At 52.9% G+C, this 19,929-nt stretch overlaps 2 protein-coding genes across 2 annotated transcripts in view; both read right to left on the bottom strand.

The window, feature by feature from the left end:
- Positions 1–14,822, bottom strand: part of GNB1L (G protein subunit beta 1 like) — a 56,801-nt gene extending 41,979 nt beyond the window's left edge. The window contains exons 1-2 of the mRNA XM_003801704.3: positions 14,784–14,822; positions 14,449–14,554 (exon numbers count right to left, since the gene is read on the bottom strand). The gene's annotated coding sequence lies outside the window, so the exon portion shown is untranslated. The remainder of the gene's footprint in view (positions 1–14,448; positions 14,555–14,783) is intronic.
- Positions 11,375–13,137, bottom strand: RTL10 (retrotransposon Gag like 10). Its single transcript, XM_023508023.1, is given in 11 exon segments — positions 11,375–11,615; positions 11,617–11,737; positions 11,740–11,794; positions 11,796–11,839; positions 11,842–11,911; positions 11,913–11,949; positions 11,951–12,055; positions 12,057–12,090; positions 12,093–12,261; positions 12,263–12,349; positions 13,132–13,137. Coding segments are annotated over 11 exon segments (969 nt in total).
- Positions 14,823–19,929: the final 5,107 nt, after the last annotated feature.

The raw sequence follows: 19,929 nt of genomic DNA on the forward strand, positions 1-19,929 counted from the left end.
CTCTACCCAGGGGGATAGCTTGAGGCTCCGTCTCAAAAAAAAAAAAAAAAAAAACAAAGGCACAGACTCTCCACGTAAGAGGACGTGGAGACAGCAATTAGCACAAGGAGAGGCTTGACCTCACTAGCCACAGGGAACACCACACCAGACCCTCTGTTACAGCAGCTAAAATTGAGAAGGAAAAAAACTGAGAAAACCAAGTGCTGGTGAGAATGTGGAGTAACTGGAACTCCCACACATCGGATACAAAAGAAGGTACTCTGGAAAACAGTCGGGCAGTTTCTTATAAAATTAAATATGCTCTTAAAACAGAAACGGGTGAAATATAACATAACCTCCCAAACAGAAAATAACCCAAGTGCTCAGCCAGCCATGGACGAGCAGAATAGTATTCAAAAGTAACAAGGAACTACTGATAAATGCACGTCTGTGGATGACGCTCCAGAGAAACTGTGTTCGGTAAACGCTCAGTACCATACGAGCCCAGTGACACTGCACCCTGCAAAGGGCGAAAATGCAGGTACCCAGGACAGGTCTGCTGCAACCGAGGTTCAGAAAAACGGGAGGGGCTCACGACCATAAGGCAGCAAGGGGGAGGGTTTTTTGTTTTCTTGTTTTTCTCTTTTTGAAACAGGGACTTGCTGTGTCACCCTGGGTAGAGTACAGTAGTGTCCTCATAGCTCATTGTGACCTCAAACTCCTGGGCTCAAGCAATCCCCGGGCCTCAGCTTTTCAAGGACCTGGGACTACAGTGCCCACCACCACACCTGGCTAATTTTTCTCATCTTGTAGAGACAGGGTCTCGCTCTTCCTCAGACTGGTCTCAAATTTCAAGTGATCCTCCCACCTGAGCCTCCCAGAGAACCAGGGTTACAGGTGTGAGCCACTGTGCTCAGCCAGGGGACGGTGTTCAGAAAATGAGCAGTTTCCTGCATCCTACTTGTGGTGGTGTTGGCATAGACGTGTGTAAGACTCGCTCCAAGTGTACAGGTGCAGTAACAATAATACAATGCTTCCCCATTATCTTTCAGGGATTTGTGCCAAGCTCCCCCGTGGACGCCTGAAACTGTGGAAAATATACTATACATACATACCCATGATAGTTTAATTTATAAACTAGACATGGTTTGAGATTAACAACGTAACTAATACTGAAATAAATTACAATAATATACTTTCTGATTCTATTTGAAGTGACTTTAAACAGAATTAACGCCAATTTTTGTTTTGTTTCTTTTTTTTGCATGAGACAAGGTCTTCCTCTGTCACCCAACTGGAGTACAGTGGCACCATCACAGCTCACTGCACCCTTGAACTCCTGGGCTTAAGTGGTCTTTCTGCCTCAGCAGAGTAGCTAGGACTAAGGACACACCATAATGCCCAGCTAATTTTTTTTTTTTTTTTTGAGATGGAGTGCCATGATGTCAAACTCACAGCAACCTCAAACTCTTGGGCTCAAGTGATCTTCTTGCCTCAGCCTCCAAAGTATCTGGGAATAGAGGAGCCTGCAACTACACCAGGGTAGTTTTTCTATTTTTAATAGAGATGGGCTCTTGGCTCAGCGCCTGTGGCTCAAGCGGCTAAGACGCCAGCCACATACACCTAAGGTGGCGGGTTCGAATCCAACCCTGACCCACCAAACAACAATAATGGCTGCAACCAAAAAAAAAAAAAAATAGCCGGGTGTTGTGGCGGGTGCCTGTGGTCCCAGCTACTTGGGAGGCGGAGGCAGGAGACTCGCTTGAGCCCAGGAGTTGGAGGTTGCTGTGAGCAGTGAAGCCATGGCACTCTACCCAGGGTAATAGCTTGAGGCTCTGTCTCAAAAAAAAAAAAAAAAGAGATGGGCTCTCACTCTTGCTCAGGCTGGTCTTAAGACAGAGTTGCTCTAGGTAGAGTATCTTGGTATCAACATAGCTCACAGCAACCTCAAACTCTTGGGCTCAAGCAAGTCTCTTGCCTCAGATGGTCATGGGAGTACAAGTGACCGCCCCAATGCCCGGCTACGTCTATTTTTATTAGAGATGCATCTCACTTTTGCTCAGACTGGTCTTGAACTCCTGAGCTCAAATAATTCACCTACCTCACCCTCCCAGAGTGTTAGGATTATAGGCATGAGCCACTGTGCCTAGCCTCCTGGCTAATTTTTTTCAACTTTTTGTAGAGACAGGGTCTTGCTATGTTGCCCAAAGTGTTCTTGAATACCTGGCTTCAAGCAATCCTCCCTTTCAGCCTCCCAAAGTGCTGGGGTTATAGGTTATGAGCCATGGTGCTCAGCTTGGATGTAAATTTTTAAGTGCATCTCCCACATAAGATAATTCACCCTATTATTTTTGCCCTAATATAGATTTGAATTCATTGGCAGTGCCCCAGGATGAGCTAGTCATTATTCAGCTAAAGAGCTGATAACTTCTATCATTACTGTTACTTTCCAACGGCATCTTCTTCCTATGACAGCAGAGCAGAGTTCCAGGGAAAGGGCAGCAATCCAATCACCACTGCCCACACCAGCCTGGCCCCTTAACCCCTCTTAGAAGCAGCACAGCTGTTCTAAGAGAGAGATGCTGAACGAGCTGGTCCCCCAGGCCTAGTGGGGACACAGCTGGGGCAATAGGGCCTGGGGGGCTGTGAGGGTGCAAGCAGGTAGAGGAGCTCCCTCCCACCTCCAATTTGCCCAGCACCTTCCCCACCACACCTGGAACCAGAAAGGGGCTCTCCAGACAGGCCTGTCCTGAGGAGAGGCCCCAGCATTGTCCCCTGCATCCCCGACACGGACAAACACCAGAAAGGCCCAGAATCTCAGAAGTGGTCTCTGCTGGCAACCTCACCTGACATCCTAGCTGCCCTGTGCCAGACCAGAGCACCCCACCCCACGAAGTCTCATCACAGGCACAGCAGCCTGGACTGTCCAAGCTGGTTCCCTGGGACATGTCCCAGCACTGCTGCTCCAAACCAGGAGATGGAGGTCTGGGCACACCCCTCCCCACCTCTGACAAGCAAAGAGATTGGGGGAGTCAGTGGGCAACAGCACAGTCACAGAGACCAGCCCCCAGCCCTTCTCAGTCACTGGCGCTGTCTGCCCACTGAGGCCCTGCAGTCAGTATCACTTCCACGGCCTTGACTCCCATCCCAGGACGGGAGTGGGAGCAGCCTGATGAGTGACGCCCAGGCCCCTGCAGGATGGTCCTGCTATAAATAATGCCAAAGACACGTTCCCCCCGCAGAGGCCGCCCTGCCCATGAGAGCTGCAGAAAAGCTGCTTTCCAGATGAAAACAAGGGAAGGGAGGAGCCCACTGGGATGTGGGGTGCCTACCCCGTTACCTGCCACTCACACACCAAGCGCTGGACACCCTTGCTGGGCCAAGGAAAACACAGCACACCCCTGCTTGGGCCCCCAGCTGCCAGGCCCAGCCAATGGGGCCCTGGGGCTCTGCTGGTATCACCTGGCCAGGGCCCAGCCTGGGAAGGACCCAGCAGCTCAGCCCTCACCCTGCCCATTGCAGCCCCTCCCACCCAGTGCGGGAAGCAGGTCTACAGCAGTAACTCAGACTTCACAAAGAAACTGTTTCTGGAATGGGCTCCGTTTGGCGATTCAGAGTCAAAGGCGCACTTCATAGCTACTTTCTAAATCCCAAGCATTGTCAGGGCCCTGTCCCCTTTGAAGCCTCGCTGAGTGATTGAAGCGTCTACTTTCTGAGGGGCAGATAGCACTGGGCTGGTAATCTGACTCTAAGCCACGGGATAAAGGTAGTTTGTTTCTTCTCAGCCTGTCTGTCAACACCTCCTCAGTAATTAGCCCTAATTATTACAGAGGGCCAGCCTCCCATTCGGTTATTAAATCAGAAATAGTATCACGGCTGGGCATCTGTCAACGCCCTGACTGGCGACCTTCGATTCATTGAATCCTCTGTCAGTATCCGCCTTTGGAAGTGCCCAGGAGGGCAGGGAGGCAGCAGCTTCAAAGATGTGGATCCCAGGAAGGAATTCCAGGGAGGCAGGAGGCAGGGGGCTCCCCAGGGAGTGCAGCCAATGCACAGCCCAATCCTGCCCATGCCCACCTCCCAGGGCTGCCTGATGTCAATCTAGGTGTAGAGAGAATGGGGAGGGTAAGGCACGCCTCCAACAGCCCCTCTTCCTGGAAGATGAGGTGTCCCAGGCTTGCATCCGGCATATCCATCTCTCTGGGAGCCACAGGAAGGCTTCAGTCTTGACTGACAGCTCAGCCTGGGGCCCAGCGAGACTCTGAACCAGTTAGGTGCGAGTGCACAGGAGGATGGCGTGGGGTGGGGTGGGGTGCTGAGCCCGTGCATGGCCTGGGTGCCCAGCGAGACTCTGACCAGCTAGGTGCGGGTGCATAGGACGGGGTGGGGTGGGGTGCCGAGCCAGCGCATGGCCTGGGTGCCCAGCGACTCTGACCAGTTAGGTGTGGGTAGACAGGAGGATGGGGTGGGGTGGGGTGCTGAGCCCATGCATGGCCTGGGCACCCCTGCAAGCTGACAAATGTGCAGAGAGCAGAACTTGGATTTCCCTGGTGGAGACGAGAACACTGCAGTCCTGAAGGCCCTGGAGGAAGGACAGCCCCCTACCTGGTCTCAGGCCAAGCCATCCAAGAGAAACAGCCACTTGCTCTGCAACCAGAGCCCGCCTGCCCTGGCAGGTCACCACTACTCTGGCTCCCTGCAGGAAGACTGCCCGCCCTTCCAGAAGGATTCACAGCCTCTGGCCAGGAGCAAACACTGATCTCTCCTCCCTGGGGGTAGCCTTCAGAGGCTGCAGCCAGCAGTGCCCAGCACAGTGCTGAACGCTACCCCCAACCAGGTCTGTGGCACCCCTTGTGCCCTACGCAGGCCCTACCATCTGAGGAAGAGGGCCACAGAGCCCAGTCACCTGTGCCGAGGACATGGCCCATATGGTGTGAACGTGGATTTCTAGGTGGAAAGCCCTCCTGCCACCCCCAAATCCCTGCTGGGGCCTCTGCCAGCACTTTTGAGTCCACGTGGTCACCAACCACCATGCTGGCGATGCTGGGCCAGGCTGGGGCAGGGTGGCTCTCCTGGAGACGAGGATGTGGGTGTTTCCTCCATGATGTGTGGAACATGTGGGGAGTGACCTGCTGGGTGGCCCCTATCAACAAGGGCTTCCTGCAGCTGTGGGTGCCGAGTGGGCATGAGGCCGCAAGTCACACTTCTTGGCATTGGGTATACGCTACCCTGGCCAGATGGAGAAGAAATGCCAGGGTGAGGGGATGCGGGACTGCAGGAGCAGGCAGGATGAGCAGGTAGGGTCTCTCCACAATCAGGCATCTCACAACAGCTGAGGACATCCATTGTCCAAAAGAGTCTAAGGAGCCTGGCAAGCTGGCAGGAAGGAAGCCTGCCCCAGGCTCTTATGGGGAGAGGTGGGAACCCAGCCAGCAAGGGGCAACCAACCTTCTCTTCCCTGGTGAACACACAAACCCACTACTTCACTGCAAGTGTGGACATCCCCGTGTGCCAGTCTAGGATCACCAGGAGGCTGTGCTCACAGACTGGCAAATGAGGGTATGCCCAGCCTTCTGCTAGTCCTGCCCCATGGGTGGACATTATCTCACTGAGGGCCCCATGTGCACAGCCAGAGACACAGCCCAGCCCCAGAACCCAAGTCAGCACCTGGTGAGGCACCTATGGCAGGTTCGCAGAGTGTGGCTGTCTCCCAGGAACCCATGACCTTGCCTCCACTGACAGGGCCAGGGTGTCCTAAAAGCAGATACACAGGCGAGCAATCCAGAGACAGCACAGGAGTGGGAAAGTGGGGGGAGCCAGACAGTCCTCTGTTACCTACCTGGTGGCACTGCCCACAGCAAGACAAGAAGCTGGCAAGGGTGCAGGTGCTGCATGGGGCCAACCGGGGCTGAGAGGGAAGGAACAGGCTGCCGATGGCAGCTGCAGGCTGGGGCTTTTCCCAGCCAGCCCTACCCCAACCTCCCTGCCCAGTAGCAGGGATCCTGTGGCCCATCTAAAGAGAAACTGAGCAAGCTCAGGGCCCCCACTGTCTAGGGAGCATGCTCGGCTGGGCTGCCCATCAACATGCCACCCCCAGACCTGTGCTGGGAAGCACTGACCACTGCTGCAGCACCGCAAGGGCCACACTGGGGCCACCACACCACCTTTCCACTTGTTTAAAACTAGCTAAAACATTTAAAGAACAGATGTGGCAGTGGTGATGGGGTTCTCTGCCAGGTAATCAAGACTGATTACAGAGCCACAATACCCAGCAGGGGTCAGAGTAGACCAGAGAGTGGGCGGGCAGCGCAGGCTATGGGCCCCGGTGGCCAGCCTGGCGCTTAGCAGCTGATGCTGGGCAGCACGAGCCCTGTGGAGCAAGGTGAAACGGGATCCCCAAGTGACAGGGTATAATAGGTTGTGCAGTGGAAAACACAGGCCCCAAACTCGGCACCTTCATAGATCAAACATTTATTTCTTGCTCATATTACATGTGCACTGCGGCTGGCAGAGGGGCTCTACTCCCACGGGCTCTCGCATCAACAGCCGGGCCCCTCCGTCACACTACACAGTCACAGGTGGACTCCGGGTTGAATGTGAAAGGCACAGCATTACAACTTGGGGCCACAGGGACCTGTCCTCAGAAGCATTTCTCAAGTGAGACAGAAGGCAAGTGCCACGCATAGACTGGGCGCTGCTACGTGTGAACTGAGGCTCAGCCATTCCATGCCTCAGCATAGGCCCAAACCTCAGGCCTGTAGGACTCTGTACACAGGCAAGTGCTCAAGACAGCATGGACCAAAATTACAGAAATAAGCAACAAAGAGACCCACTTTGGGCACTGTTAAGGGCTAACCTGTGTCCCCCCCAGCGTTCTGACGTTGCAGTCTTAACCCCCAGGACCTCAGAATGTGGAGATATGGTCTTTTAGAGAGGGGATTAACTAAAGTTAAACTAGGTCAACAGGGTGGGGCCCCATCCAACAAGCCTGGTATCCTCATAGGAAGAGACCAGAACAAAGACACACAGATGGAGGGATGATCACATGAGGACACACGAGGCGGCCGGCATGTGCACGTCGTGGAGTCCGGCCTCAGGAGAAACCAGCCTTCCCTGCACCTGGGTCCTGGGCTTCCATCCTCCAGAGCCCTGAGAAAGGAGTGCCTGTTGTTTGCGCCCCAGTCTGCAGTGCTACATCAGGACACCAACACAGGCCCACCCTCCAGTTCCCAAGGGCCGCACTAATGGGCATGGCACTGGACGGCTGCTTACACTGCTCAAAACCCAGTGCTCTGCCCTACTGGACGATTAACTCGTGTCCCAGAACTCAGGTGTGGCTCTGTGGCTTCCTCTGCCCACAGAAACGTAACCAGAGTGACGAGCATCACTGGGGTCTGCTGTGGCCTTCCCCCGCCACATACACACCCGACCTCTCCAAGTGTGGAGAAACATGTCCAGATGGAGCTGCTGCCGACACAAGTCCCCACGGGGCTGCAGTGGGGAAGGGTGTGCCAGCCCTCCGTGGTAGACGTGCAATGTGAGCGGGAAATGTGGTGCCAGCTCGGGAGCTGGGTTGGTGGAGGTCTTCATTAATACAGTGTGGTCTGGCCCATGTGGGCTGACACCACAGGGAGACAGCCCTGCTGGTCCCATCTGTGCTGCTAGACCTCAGGACTTCTCCAGTTCTGCAGTGACACACAGGAGGCAGGTATGAGGGCCTCAGAATGGTACTGGAGTCAATCACTAACTGCCCTGAGGGCAAACTATTTTCATGTCCCCAAGATATCAGGAGACACCAAGGACCTCAGCTCACATGTGGAGGTAGCAGGTGTGCCCAAGTTCCACTTCCTGCCAAGCTCCCCACCAACACACGGAGGCCCTGAGCCACCCACATACACACAGAGGCCCTGAGCCATGACCATCTGGCAAGAGCCCCTGTGCACATGGTAAGTGGGTATAGATCGGGTGCACCTGTAACTGCTATGTGGTCCAAATCCAGTATCTTATGCTCTCACTAGTAACAGGAGAAAGCCTACTTCATACCTTCCATAATTCTGAATTTAAAACTTTTAAAATCCTCGAGTCAAAGGTTAGGAAAAATCATACTTTCATTTTTTTTTTAATGCTGAAGTCTCTAATCCCCCTGGAATAAACATGGGTATAAACAGTAAGGTAGATACTGGGTTTTACTATTTTGCAGATTGCCAACCAGCTGTTTCAACTGCTGGAATTTAATAATCTGTTTTACATCCATTAATTTTTTTTTGTTTTTTTTTTTTGTCCAAGGTCGCTCTACCTGAATTACCCCATTAATTTGAAATGATATCTCTAGCATGTACTAAATCCCCATATTTATTTTTCTTTATTTCAAAGTTCTCTAATCTCATTTATCTGTCCACACATCTAAGTACCTTAATTATCATAGCTCTATAAAGTCTCCAGTTTTTCATATGTCCCTCTCCTCAGTACTTCCTGTTTTAAAATTTTCCTTGAAAATAGGTACTTTTGGCTCGGCGCCTATAGCTCAACGGGCTAAGGCGCCAGCCACGTACACCTAAGGGGGCGGGTTCGAATCCCCAGCCCGGACCCGCCAAAACAACATTACAGCTCACAGCAACCTCCAACTCCTGGGCTCAAGCGAGTCTCTTGCCTCCGCCTCCCAAGTAGCTGGGACCACAGGCGCCCGCCACAACGCCCGGCTATTTTCTGGTTGTAGCCGTCATTGTTGTTTTGGCGGGTCCGGGCTGGGGATTCGAACCCGCCGCCTTAGGTGTACGTGGCTGGCGCCTTAGCCCGTTGAGCTATAGGCGCCGAGCCGAAAATAGGTACTTTTAAAACATCATAGCATCCACTGTGTCCTATCTTCAGGAAATACAATCTCTGGGTATTTCCAAGGGAAGTGGGGGGCAGACACCATGATTAGAAGGCAGGCCCAGCACTTTGGCCCACCCCGAACGCATCCCACAAACCCTGACAGGTCCTGCAGCCCCTGGGTACCCTCCTCAGGGTCTGCCTGTGCACAGGGCCAGGAGTCATGACCAGCCCGAGGCCCCTCATGGCTCAGCATCTCCTATCCCAGGAGCCAGTCGTCACCTCTACCCAAAGGCAGGAACAGCAGCCACTGGTTGCAGAGCCGCTCTGCAAGGCCGTGCTGCTTGTTTGGAAGGCCAGGCTAGGGCACCCATCTGTCCTCCACCCCATCTGTAGAGGTGATCTGTTCTGGTGCTGCAAGGCCTCGCCTTCCTTTTCTTAGTGGTGAGAACCCAACTACAATAAACAGGGCCCATTTGACAAAAAAAAAACAAAAAAAAACAAAAAAACAGGTCACCTGGACTCTGTCCACCTAAGCAGACACTACATAGATGGCCCTCAGAGGCATGGAGCACCATACCCTACGTCCTGGGGCCCTGATGGGGCAGCAGTCAGAAGGGAAGTCAGCTGTCTGAAGCTGAAGGCATCCACTTCGGGTCCACTGAATGGCAGCAGGGAACCTTGACAGAGCGGCAGGAAGTGGTAAGGGTGGTGGGGCGACTGGGCTGTATACCCAGAGAGTGGCTCTGGGTCCTACACCAGACTCACAGGCAGGGCAGGGCACAGCTGGGTGAAGGCAGGTGTAGAGTGCAGGAGGGCTGGGACCTAAATAGTGGCACAGAGGGGCAGCTGTGTGATCAGGTACAGAGCAGCACAGCGGTGAGCCAGACATCCAGGGATTTCATACACCTGGCCAGAGTCCAGCCTGCACACTGGTTCCTTCCACCAGCTTGCTCTCTCCATCGGGGCCTATCAGCATCCTAAAAACAGCTTCCCACCTAGTTCTAAGATTTCCAGCTGTTTCATTTATAAAATATCTGTGCCTTGAAATAACACATATAATACCATTTTAACCTAGAGCCTTTTTACTGACAGTTACCAAATAAAATAATCCCAACATTCTACATTTTTCTGAAAAAGTTTTACCACATATTTGCTTATTACTGTTTTTCCTAATAACTGGCTAGAAAGTTTTCTGCTTTTATTTTCCTACTTTTCAGGAAGGTGTTGTTTTCACAATTGTGAAAACGAAAAGGGCTGAAGTTCTTGCCTAAGCGCCATCTGAGTAGGTCAACAGTGGGGAGCTGCACCCGCTCACCCTGTGAGGAACATGGCTCCAGGGAGCCTCCATGCTCAGCTTCCACTAGGAAACCCACCTTGTGTAGAATAGTCTTTGTTCATTCCCTGGGCCTGGGGCCTCACAGCTCTGCACTGCGGCCTGGTCCACACTTGACCAAAAGCTCTTGGAGGTCAGTTCTCCAGGCCACCCTCATCTCTTCAGCCTCAACTCCAATCAGAGCCTGTAACCTCAAAACTGCCACCAGAAACTACCACAGCCATGACACTGACCAGCAGCCACCACACCACAGGCTCAGCCACTCACGTTTGGTGAGCACCAATTATGTGCCAGGGCTACAGAGCTACAACAGAGCCCCTGCCCTAGAGCCTCAGTCTGCCAGGAGATACAAGTTATTCACGAGTCATGGGTTTGAGTGCTGCATCAGCAATGCCCAAGAATACATAGGGGATAGCACAGCAGCAGGGGAAAGGTGCCAACTTCTGAATAAAACCATGTGACACTAGAATGTTGACATACAGGAGGGGAGGACTTAAGCCTGCAAGGGGCTTGCAACCCATCTTCCTGTATCCAAATCTCCCAGCTGGCCAGGCTGCTGATAAACACACAGGGAAGCATCAATCTCTGCCAAGACACCATCTGACTTGTAAGAGAAAGATTAAAGTGGCCGCTTCCTTCATGCAGCCTTCCTTACATTCCAGGGGGAGGACAGAAGCCAGGGAGCAGAGATGTTGGGGGTGGGAACCAGAAGCAAAGACCCCATGCAGGAACCACACCCAAACACAGCTGGCATGGCAAGCCCAGTCCAGTCTTGGCCACTTTGGAAAACACCAAGGTATTTCATGGGGAAGGGGGTGACAAAGATGCAAAATCTAATGAGAGCTGATCTGCAGAAAAACCCACCTAGTGGAAGCTGGAAACTCACCCAGGTAGATGGCAAACCCAGGGAGCAGGGGACATGGGTGAGGACCCCACAGGAGCAGGAAGCCAAGGTTCTGCTGGGGCAGGGGGGCTCTTTGTGCTCAGGGCAGGACCAACACAAGTATAGCTCCTTGTCCAGCTATGGGGCCATCCAAAGTCATCTGGGGACACCACCCTGTTCTCACTAGGGCCTGTGGGGCTCTCTGCCTACACAGGCCACTTCATCATGAGGTGCACAGCCTGGGCCTTGTTCAGAACCCAGGGGTGCCAAGCAGGGAACAGGAGATGATGGTGGCTCTTCTGGGACTGCTGCGGTATCCACCACCTCCCAGGAGGTACCTGAGAACTCCTCCTGGGCTGCCTGCCTCAGAAGCCTTCTTCTGTTTTCTGGGGGTTTGGACCCCCTGGGAAAGTGGGGTGTGGTCTCTGGGTGGGGGATTTAGCAGATCCTGAAAGGGTAGGGACAGGTATGGTCTTCTGGCTGGGAGCAGACTGGTCCTAGAGGCCCAGGTCTGAGCCACATGAGGAACTGGGCAGGATGGGGCTGCACAGACCCAGGTCTGAGCCACATGCAGAGCTGGGCAGAATGGGCCCCACAGGCCCAGCGACTCTTCTTGCCATGCTACTGCTCAGGCACTGCACTTCTGAATGTAGAGCTGGACTGAGAAACCGAGAGGGTGGCCAGAGCAGCTGGACAGGCCTGGGGGGGACCTATGCTGAGTGCCAGGCTAGGTACTGCCTCACCACAGGCTGCTGTGGGGCCACTGGCAGCTGGCTTGAGGCCAGGACAGGGAACAGGGCATAGCACATGGTATTCAGCAAAACTGTCCAGGCCTCAAGATCCTCCAGGAGGAGCTCATGATCATCAGACAGGGACAGCTCCCCGTCGAGGGAGGGGCTGCCCACACCAAGAATCACCAGTCAGGTGTCCAAGGATCTCAGACAAGGCTGAGACTGTCCTAGCAGTGCTCGAAGTGAAAGGACATGTAATCACCCAGTTGGGCCAAAAAGCGGTTCAGCAGCCAAGGAGGTAGTCAGAGGTGCCCGGTCTGAACCTAGCACCCAGTGGAAGTCCATCCTGAGGGGCCAGAGCCAAGCCTGCCCCCACCCTAGGGACCCTGTACTACGGGCCTACCACTGGAAGTGCCACCAGCTATGCTCTTCTACTCCATGGTTGTACACCGGCATACAAGTTCCCCACAGCAGGGCTGCTCAACCCAGGGATCCAGGGGGCTACATGCCACCTGAGGAGAGAGAGGCCTGGTCCATCTGCTACCAAGGGTGTGCACTGGCATAACTGGCCGCCACCTGGATGAGACTGCCAGGGCCCTGCCCACTGTGCTGGCCATGGGGGCATGTTGGGAGCAGAGAGGAGGAAGGGGCAAGCCAGTGCAAGGTATGGGGAGATGGAGATGGCAGCAGCTTGCATGACACAACAGAACAGAGATGGCTAAACGGGGCGTGGCAGAGTGCACAGGTCCAGACAAGTGCTGAGGATGGGGAGCTTACAGTTGCAGCCTCAGGAAAGCTGGGAAGAGCTGGGGGACTGTCAGACACAGGCCATCATCTGAGGCAATCTGTCCAAAGACAAGGTGGGGAAGAGCAGGAACCAAACCACCCATCACCACCAGCTGGCAGGAGACGGCAAGCAGGAACCCCCAAGAACCCAACCAGGAGCTCTGGATGGAATAGGCAGCCCATGCACTAGCCTGAAGTTCCAAGGAGGCATGTGAATGCTGCCTATGACATTCCAAGGGTACGTGTAGAACAGATGCTGTCAATCCCAGGAGAAGGGTGGGAACTTTCAGAGAATTTCAGGACAACAGCAGCAACTTTCACTGAGTGCTACATTTGCGGCAAACACCAACCACACACGCCCCTTGCCAAGGCACAGAGCAGTGAAGTAACTTGTCTGCGGCCACAAGCCCCCCCCCCCCAGGCAATGGTGGCAACAGGGGAAGCTAGATTTAGAGACCACAGGCTTGACCACCACACACCACGCAAAGTATCAATCCCACTTTGGTCAGCTGAGTGGACTCCTGGCCACCCTGAACACTGCCAAGTATGCAGACTGGGTCATCCTAAGGGTAAGATCCCAGCGCCAGGCCTGTGGTGGGTGCTACCTGCATGCTCCTCAGAAGCAGGGAGCTCCCCCATGCCCCTCTGCCCAGGCTTTCTAAATGCCCTTCTCAAATTCAGAGCTACCTGCAGACAAGGCCACCCCCACCCAAAAACCACCTCCCCAGTCCAGAAGCCTACCTCCCAAATGTGGCACCCCACTTGCTGTATCTGCTCCCACCACTCCAGGCACCTGTGCAAAAGGCCTGGAGCATCCCCCTCTGATGTCTGAACCTGTGCCTGCTTCTCCATTCAGTGGTCACCAAGGGGGCTCCACAATCAGCAGCTACAGGCCTCTTTCAGTGCCAGGACCCTCTTCTGAGGGCTCTTACACTCTGCTGAGCCTGACTACAGCCTCTCCTCATTTTCTCTGCCAAAAGCTGCTTCTTCATAACTTCTACAAACCTCTGCTTCACCTCTCCACACACTGTCAATTCTCAGGAGCACCTAGCACCCCCTGAGTGAGCTCCTGCAGGGAGGTATGGCTATGTTAGTCTTTCCCCCAGTACCTTCTAGTGCGGCCTGGAACACTCCAAGTTGCCAGGGCCACTGGCACCTACCTCTGCACCCCAAGCATTCTGGAACCTCCCAGGTCTGTCCCCAACCAACTCACAAGAAATGAATACACCATGGCCTGCTGGCAGCAGTGCCCTACGGGCCAGCACGTAAGTGGAATCCAGTCCAGTCTCTCACTGGACTCTAGAAAGGCAGTGACCATGACCCAGGCTCCAGTTCCCATGACCAGCCCCAGATCAAGTACCAGGCTGTTCACAAAGACCACGTCTTATGCCTAAAAGCCAATGTACTACCCAGACCCCTGCCCTCCCCACTTCCCAGTCTGTACCTTCCATCCCCACCAGCCAGCCTACTGGCCTAAGCCTTACTAGACCAAGTGGCACTAGAATTTTGACTCTCCATGGCACTCTACCCAGGGACTCAGATTGAGGCTCTGTCTCAAAAAAAAAAAAAAAAAAAAAGAATTTTGACTCTCCACAGCTATCAGTCTGTTGGTCTCCTTAACTTCTTTTCCCACCCCACCTGGCACGGGGGAATTTGGGCCATCCTCCTGGACTGGACAGCGTTCTGCTAAAGGAATACATACCATGGCGCATACGTATTTGCCTCCACAGAGCCCAAAGCAGTGCCTGGATGCAGGAGCGTCCTTAGTTGGAGGACACCTAGGGGCCCCCAAAACAGAAGAACTTGCCCAAAGCCTCCAAGCAAGTTGAGGTCAGACGACTGCACCGCCCGCTGCCGGCTCGGCAACTGCCATGCAGGAAACACAATCCCACCAGTGACAGGGCAGTGAGAAGCCCACCTACCTGCGGCTACAGGCGGCGCCCGCGGAGCGTCCAGGGATGTCCAGGGATCCCTAGGGAGAGACCGGGTGGACGGTCCTCCCTCCGAAGGCGAGAGTCCAAGCACCACCTAGAAAGTGGAAAAATGAGATCGGTCCCCTGAGGCAAGACCAGGCGCGAGCGCGACCTCCCGAGACCGCGGGAACGACCCGAAAGTTTCCAGGCGCCCCCCCACCCCGACCTCTAGCGCGGACTGAGAAACCCAGGCCGGGGATCAGGAAAGGACGGAAAGGCGCAGCCCCAGGCCTGCACATGCGGGGCTCCCCGCCGGTCTCCACAGCTCCAGCAGCCCCACTGACCCAAGTCTGGGACGCCTCCTCGGAGCAACGCAGAGTCCAGGTCCAGACTACGCCGCGCAGCCACGCCCACAGCGTGCGCGCGGTCGCCCCGTACGTCCCCGCGCAGGATCCGGGCACGCCAGGCGCCGGCGCCAGCCGTCCGACCGGACCAGGTGCGCGCGCGCTTCATCTGCTGCGCCTGCGCCGTGTGCTGGGGCCGCGGCCGCGCAGGCGCCTTCAGACGCCGGCGGCGCGGCGGCGCGGCGGGAGCGCGCTCTCAGCGAACGGGCGGATCCGCGTGCGCAGGCGCGGGCGAGAGTCTCCTTTAGTGAACTCTGGGTGGACTGTGTTTGGCTGCTGGTGGGACCTGGTACACGTGGACCCGGCTTCTGCAGAAACAGAGGGACCAATGTCGCGTCAGCACGCTGTTACTGCCCCGGAGTAGCTGCACAACGAGGCTTGGTGGCGTCCGGGAGGGTTTGGGCACAGGGGCTGCTGTGCTCGGGGCCCCGCGAGCGCCCTGCAGTGGGCACCGGGGCTTGAAGCCGAATTAGGGGCTGGTACCTAGAACAGACGCGCCCGCCGGGCAGGCCGGCCGCAAGGCCCCCAACCTGCGTGCCTGGGGGCTGCAGGGCGTCCTCGTCGCGGGGGCTGGCTGCCGCCCTGCCCAGGCCGTGGCTGGACCCAAAGAGGACAATCAGGGCGGGCGGCCAAGGCTGGGAGATGAGGGGGCGCGCTCCTCACGTGCAGGTGCACGGCTCGTTCTGCCGCCTCCCGGCCGTCGCGGCGACTGCCCCCCCTAGCCAGGCCCTGGTACCGGCGGGCAAGGGACCTGCGTGCAGGCCGGGAGTCCCGGGGGTCAAGGGAGGCAGGCTTGCTGCAAAAGTTCTCAAAGCGAACACACACCTCCCTTCTGCCCTGGTCTACTGACTCCTTTCATGAAAGATCTCTGAAATGTCATCTGCATTTACACCCAAACTCGCTGGCTTTGATCCTTGAAACACGAATCAAAGATCACATTGTACCTTCCCTGGGTCTGTGGGGCTTTTCAGCGCCTGGCCAAAAATAATAAAAGTGGCACCCAGCCAGGAAACGCCTCCTTGAAGTGGAATGAAACTTGGATTCTTCGGTTGTATCTTTCCTAATTGACCTGATAATTTAAACTTCCTCCCTCAAGGGAGAGGGGGAGTTCCTACAAATTCAGCTTACCTCAGGCTCCAGGCAGCTCAGCCCAGCTCAGAGCCGGGCCCAGACAGTGGGCAGCAGACTTGAGCAGACTAACCCAATGGGCCTGAAAGGGCCCTTTTTGATCCCAATTGCTTTGTTTCATTCCGACCATCTAATGTATATAACAATCATGTTCACACAACGTTTTGGTCGAAGAGGGGCGACAGTCAAAACAGTGGACATCTAGTAAACTAAGATTAATTTATTATTGAAAGAAAAATATATTTTATAAATTTAGTGTAGCTTAAGTGCACAGCATTTATAAAGTTGGCAGTAGCGTGTGGTAACGTCGTAGGCCTTTATGCTCACTAATCACTCCCCTCTTAGCCAGAACAACTTACAGTCCTGCAAGCTCTGTTTGTGGCATGTGCCCTATACAGGTGTACCCTTTTATGTCTTTGTATTTTTGCTATGTGTAGCTATGTTTAGATGCACAAATACTTGCTATAGTGTCACACTGCCTACAATATTTATTTATTTTTTTTAGACAGAGTCTATGTTACCCTGGCATCACAGCTCACAGCAACCTCAAACTCTTGGGCTTAAGTGATTCTCTTGCCTCAGCCTCCCAAGAAGCTGGGACTACAGGTGTCTGCCACAACGCCCGGCTATTTTTTGTTGCAGTTGTCATTGTTGCTTAGCTGGCCCGGACTGGGTTGAACTTGCCAGCCTTGGTGTGTGTGGCTGGCACCGTAACCACTGTGCTATGGGGGCCAAGCCTGCCTATGGTATTTAGTACAGTGACAAGCTGTACAGATGTGTGGCCTAGAAGCAAGAGGCTATATAGCTGTGTAGCAGGCTCTACCATCCAGGTTTGTGTAAACCACACTCTATGACATTTGCACAATGACAAAATTGCTTAACTATGCACACATTTCTCAGACTATCCCCATCACTGAGCAATGCATGATTGCATTTTTTATTGTGACAAAATATGTATAACATAAAATTCACCCTTTTAGCCATTTTGGAGTGTACAATTCCGAAGCATTAAACATAGTCATATTGTTATATAACCATCACCACTATTTCCAGGAACTTTCAGCACCCCAGAAATTCTGTACCCAGTAAACAATAAGTAACTCCTCATCCCCTCCCACCCCCAGCCCCTGGCAACCTCCATTCCACTTTGTCTATGAAATTGGCTCCTCTGGGTACTGTGCATAGCAGGATCAAACAGTATTGGCTATTTTGTGACTGGTTTGTTTCATTTTGCATAATGTCCTCAAGGCTTATCCACACTGCAGTGTGTCAGAATTTCCTTCCTTTCTGAGGCTGAATAATATTCCACTGTATGGATATGCCACATCTTGTTTATCCATTCTTCTGTCCATGGACATTTGGTTATTACAGCTTTTGGCTACTATGAACATTAGTGTACAAGTATATGTTTGTGTCCCTGCTTTCAATTCTTTTGGGTATATACATGGGCTGTCCTGAAAGCATCCAGCCATGTAGTAATGAAAAATAGCCCTCGTGTACCCAAAGAGTGAAATTGCTGAATCATACATAATCTCCCCTTCAGGTCTCTGAGAAATCTCATTTTCTGTAGCAGCTGCACCGACAGTGCACAGGGATTCCAATTTCTCCACATACTCACCAACACTTGGTTATTTTCTATTTTGCTATGTCTTTTTTTATATATATAATAGCCATCCACCTGGGTGTGAAATAGTATCTCACTGTGGTTTTGATTTGTATCTCCTGCTTACTGGGCATTTGTCTGTCTTCAATGGAGAAATGGCTATGTAAGTCCTGGGCCCATTTTTAATTCAGTGGTAGTTGTTGTTGTTGAATTGTAAGATTTTCCTTGATATTCTGGGCATTAAAATCCCTTACCAGATGTGACTTGCAAGTTTTTCTCCCATTCCACGAGATGCCTTTTAACGCTCTTGATAGTGTCCTTTGATACACAGTTTTTGTGTGTGTGTGTGTGTGTTTTAGATACACAGAAGTTTTTTATTTTCAAGAAGTCCATTTTGTCTATTATGGTTTCTGCTGCCTGTTCTTTTGCTGTTTACATCCAAATTATTGCCAATTCCACGTTATGAATCTTTTTCCTTCCCTTTTTTTGAGACAGAGTCTCACTATGTCACCATGGGCAGAGTGCTGTGGCATCATAGCTCACAGCAACCTCAAACTCTTGGGCTTAAGCCATTCTCTTGCCTCAGCCTCCCAAGTAGCTGGGACTACAGGCGCTTGCCACAACACCTGGCTATTTTTTTGTTGTTGCTGTTGGAGTTGTCATTGTTGTTTAGCTGGCCTGGGCCAGGTTCAAACCCACCACCCTCAGTGCATGTGGCTGGTGCCATAACCACTGTGCTACAGGCACTGAGCCTAAAGCAGGCATTCTTATCTTGTCCCAGTTCTTAGAGGAAAAGCTCTCATTCTCTCACCATCGAGTATGATGGTGGCTGTGGGTTTTTCATGTGTGGGCTTTACCGTATTAAGGAAATGTCCTTCCACATCAGGTTTATTGTGGAACCCTTCAACATCTTGAAAAGGTGTTGAATTTTGTCACATGCTTTTTCTGTGCCATTTAAGATGATCATTTGTGTCCCCCCTTCTTTCTATTAATGTGTACTTTGATTTCAATGTATATTTTTGTTTTTTTTAATTTTTTTTTAAGAGACAGGGTCTCACTCTGTCACCCAGGCAGGAGCACAGTGGTGGTGTAATTATACCTTATTATGGCATAATTACAAGTGGTGTAATTATACCTTACTATAATCTGGAACTCCTGGGTTCAAGCAACACTCCCACCTCAGCCTCCAAAGTAACTGGGACTATAGTATGTGCTCTGTGCTTAGCTTTTTTTTTTTTTTTTTTTTGTAGAGATGGGGGGTGGTCTCACTATGTTGCCCAGGCTGGTCTTGAATTCCTGGTCTAAAGTGATCCTCTCGCCTCAGCCTCCCAAAGTGCTGAGATTACAGCTGTGACCCACCACACCTGGCTTCAATGTACATTTTATTTATCTTAAGCCCAAGATGTTTGGGCTTGTTTGTTTTTTTGAGATAGTGTCTCACTAGGTTACCCTTGGTAGAGTGCCTGCCATGGCATCATAGCTCACAACCTCAAACTCTTGGGCTTAAGCAATTCTCTTGCCTCAGCCTCCCAAGTAGCAGGGATTTCAGGTGCCCGCTACAACACCCAGCTATTTTTGTTGTTGTTGTCGTTGTTTAGCAGGCCCAGGCCAGGTTCAAACCCCACAGCCCTGGTGTATGTGGCTGGTGCCCTAACCACTGAGCTATAGGCGCCGGGCCTCAATGTACATTTTAAAAAATGACTAACTTCTCTGTGGGCTGGGTCCTTAACAAGGCCCAGTACTGTGTTTTTACCTAAACAGTGGGACAGTCTCACTTTGCTGAGACCTCTTCCAGTGCCAGTACACAATGACAAAGTTCTTATCAGATGATAAAGCGGAATCAGCCCATTTCACAGCTAGGGAAGCTGAGTCTTGCCCAAGGAATGGTAAATTTGTGTGGGGTGCTGGATGCAAGTATCTGAGCTGCGATGTTGAGTGGCAGCAGTCACACAGAGGACTCTGGCTCAGGTATTTAGGGTTCATTTAGAGCCAGGAACAGCAAGAGGCAGGGACACACAGCCCAGGGCGATGATGCCTACTACCTGAGAACAGTCAGCCTCTGGAACCTGTCTGTGCCCCTGCGCCTGACCTTCCTGAGAGCCCTTTCCTGGAGCCAACTGGTGGGCATCTGAGCCCAGAACCAGCCTGGCAGGGTCTCTCTGTTCAGCCACACCTTGTCACCCCACAAGAAATTTTCCTTAAGATGTGGGGCTTAATCCTTCAGTGCCTTCTGAGAGGTTCCAATGTTATTTTCCAGAAAGGACTCAGCTTCCTGGCCTGCTGATGGCATGGTGCTCTATGTGATTAGTGTGGGCACCTCAGAGACCCTTCCATCGTGGCCAAGGGGCTGGGAAC

The sequence above is a fragment of the Otolemur garnettii genome, unplaced genomic scaffold, assembly GCF_000181295.1.
Source record: "Otolemur garnettii isolate 467f Iridium unplaced genomic scaffold, OtoGar3 scaffold00218, whole genome shotgun sequence".
In the NCBI taxonomy this organism is placed as follows: Eukaryota; Metazoa; Chordata; class Mammalia; order Primates; family Galagidae; genus Otolemur; species Otolemur garnettii.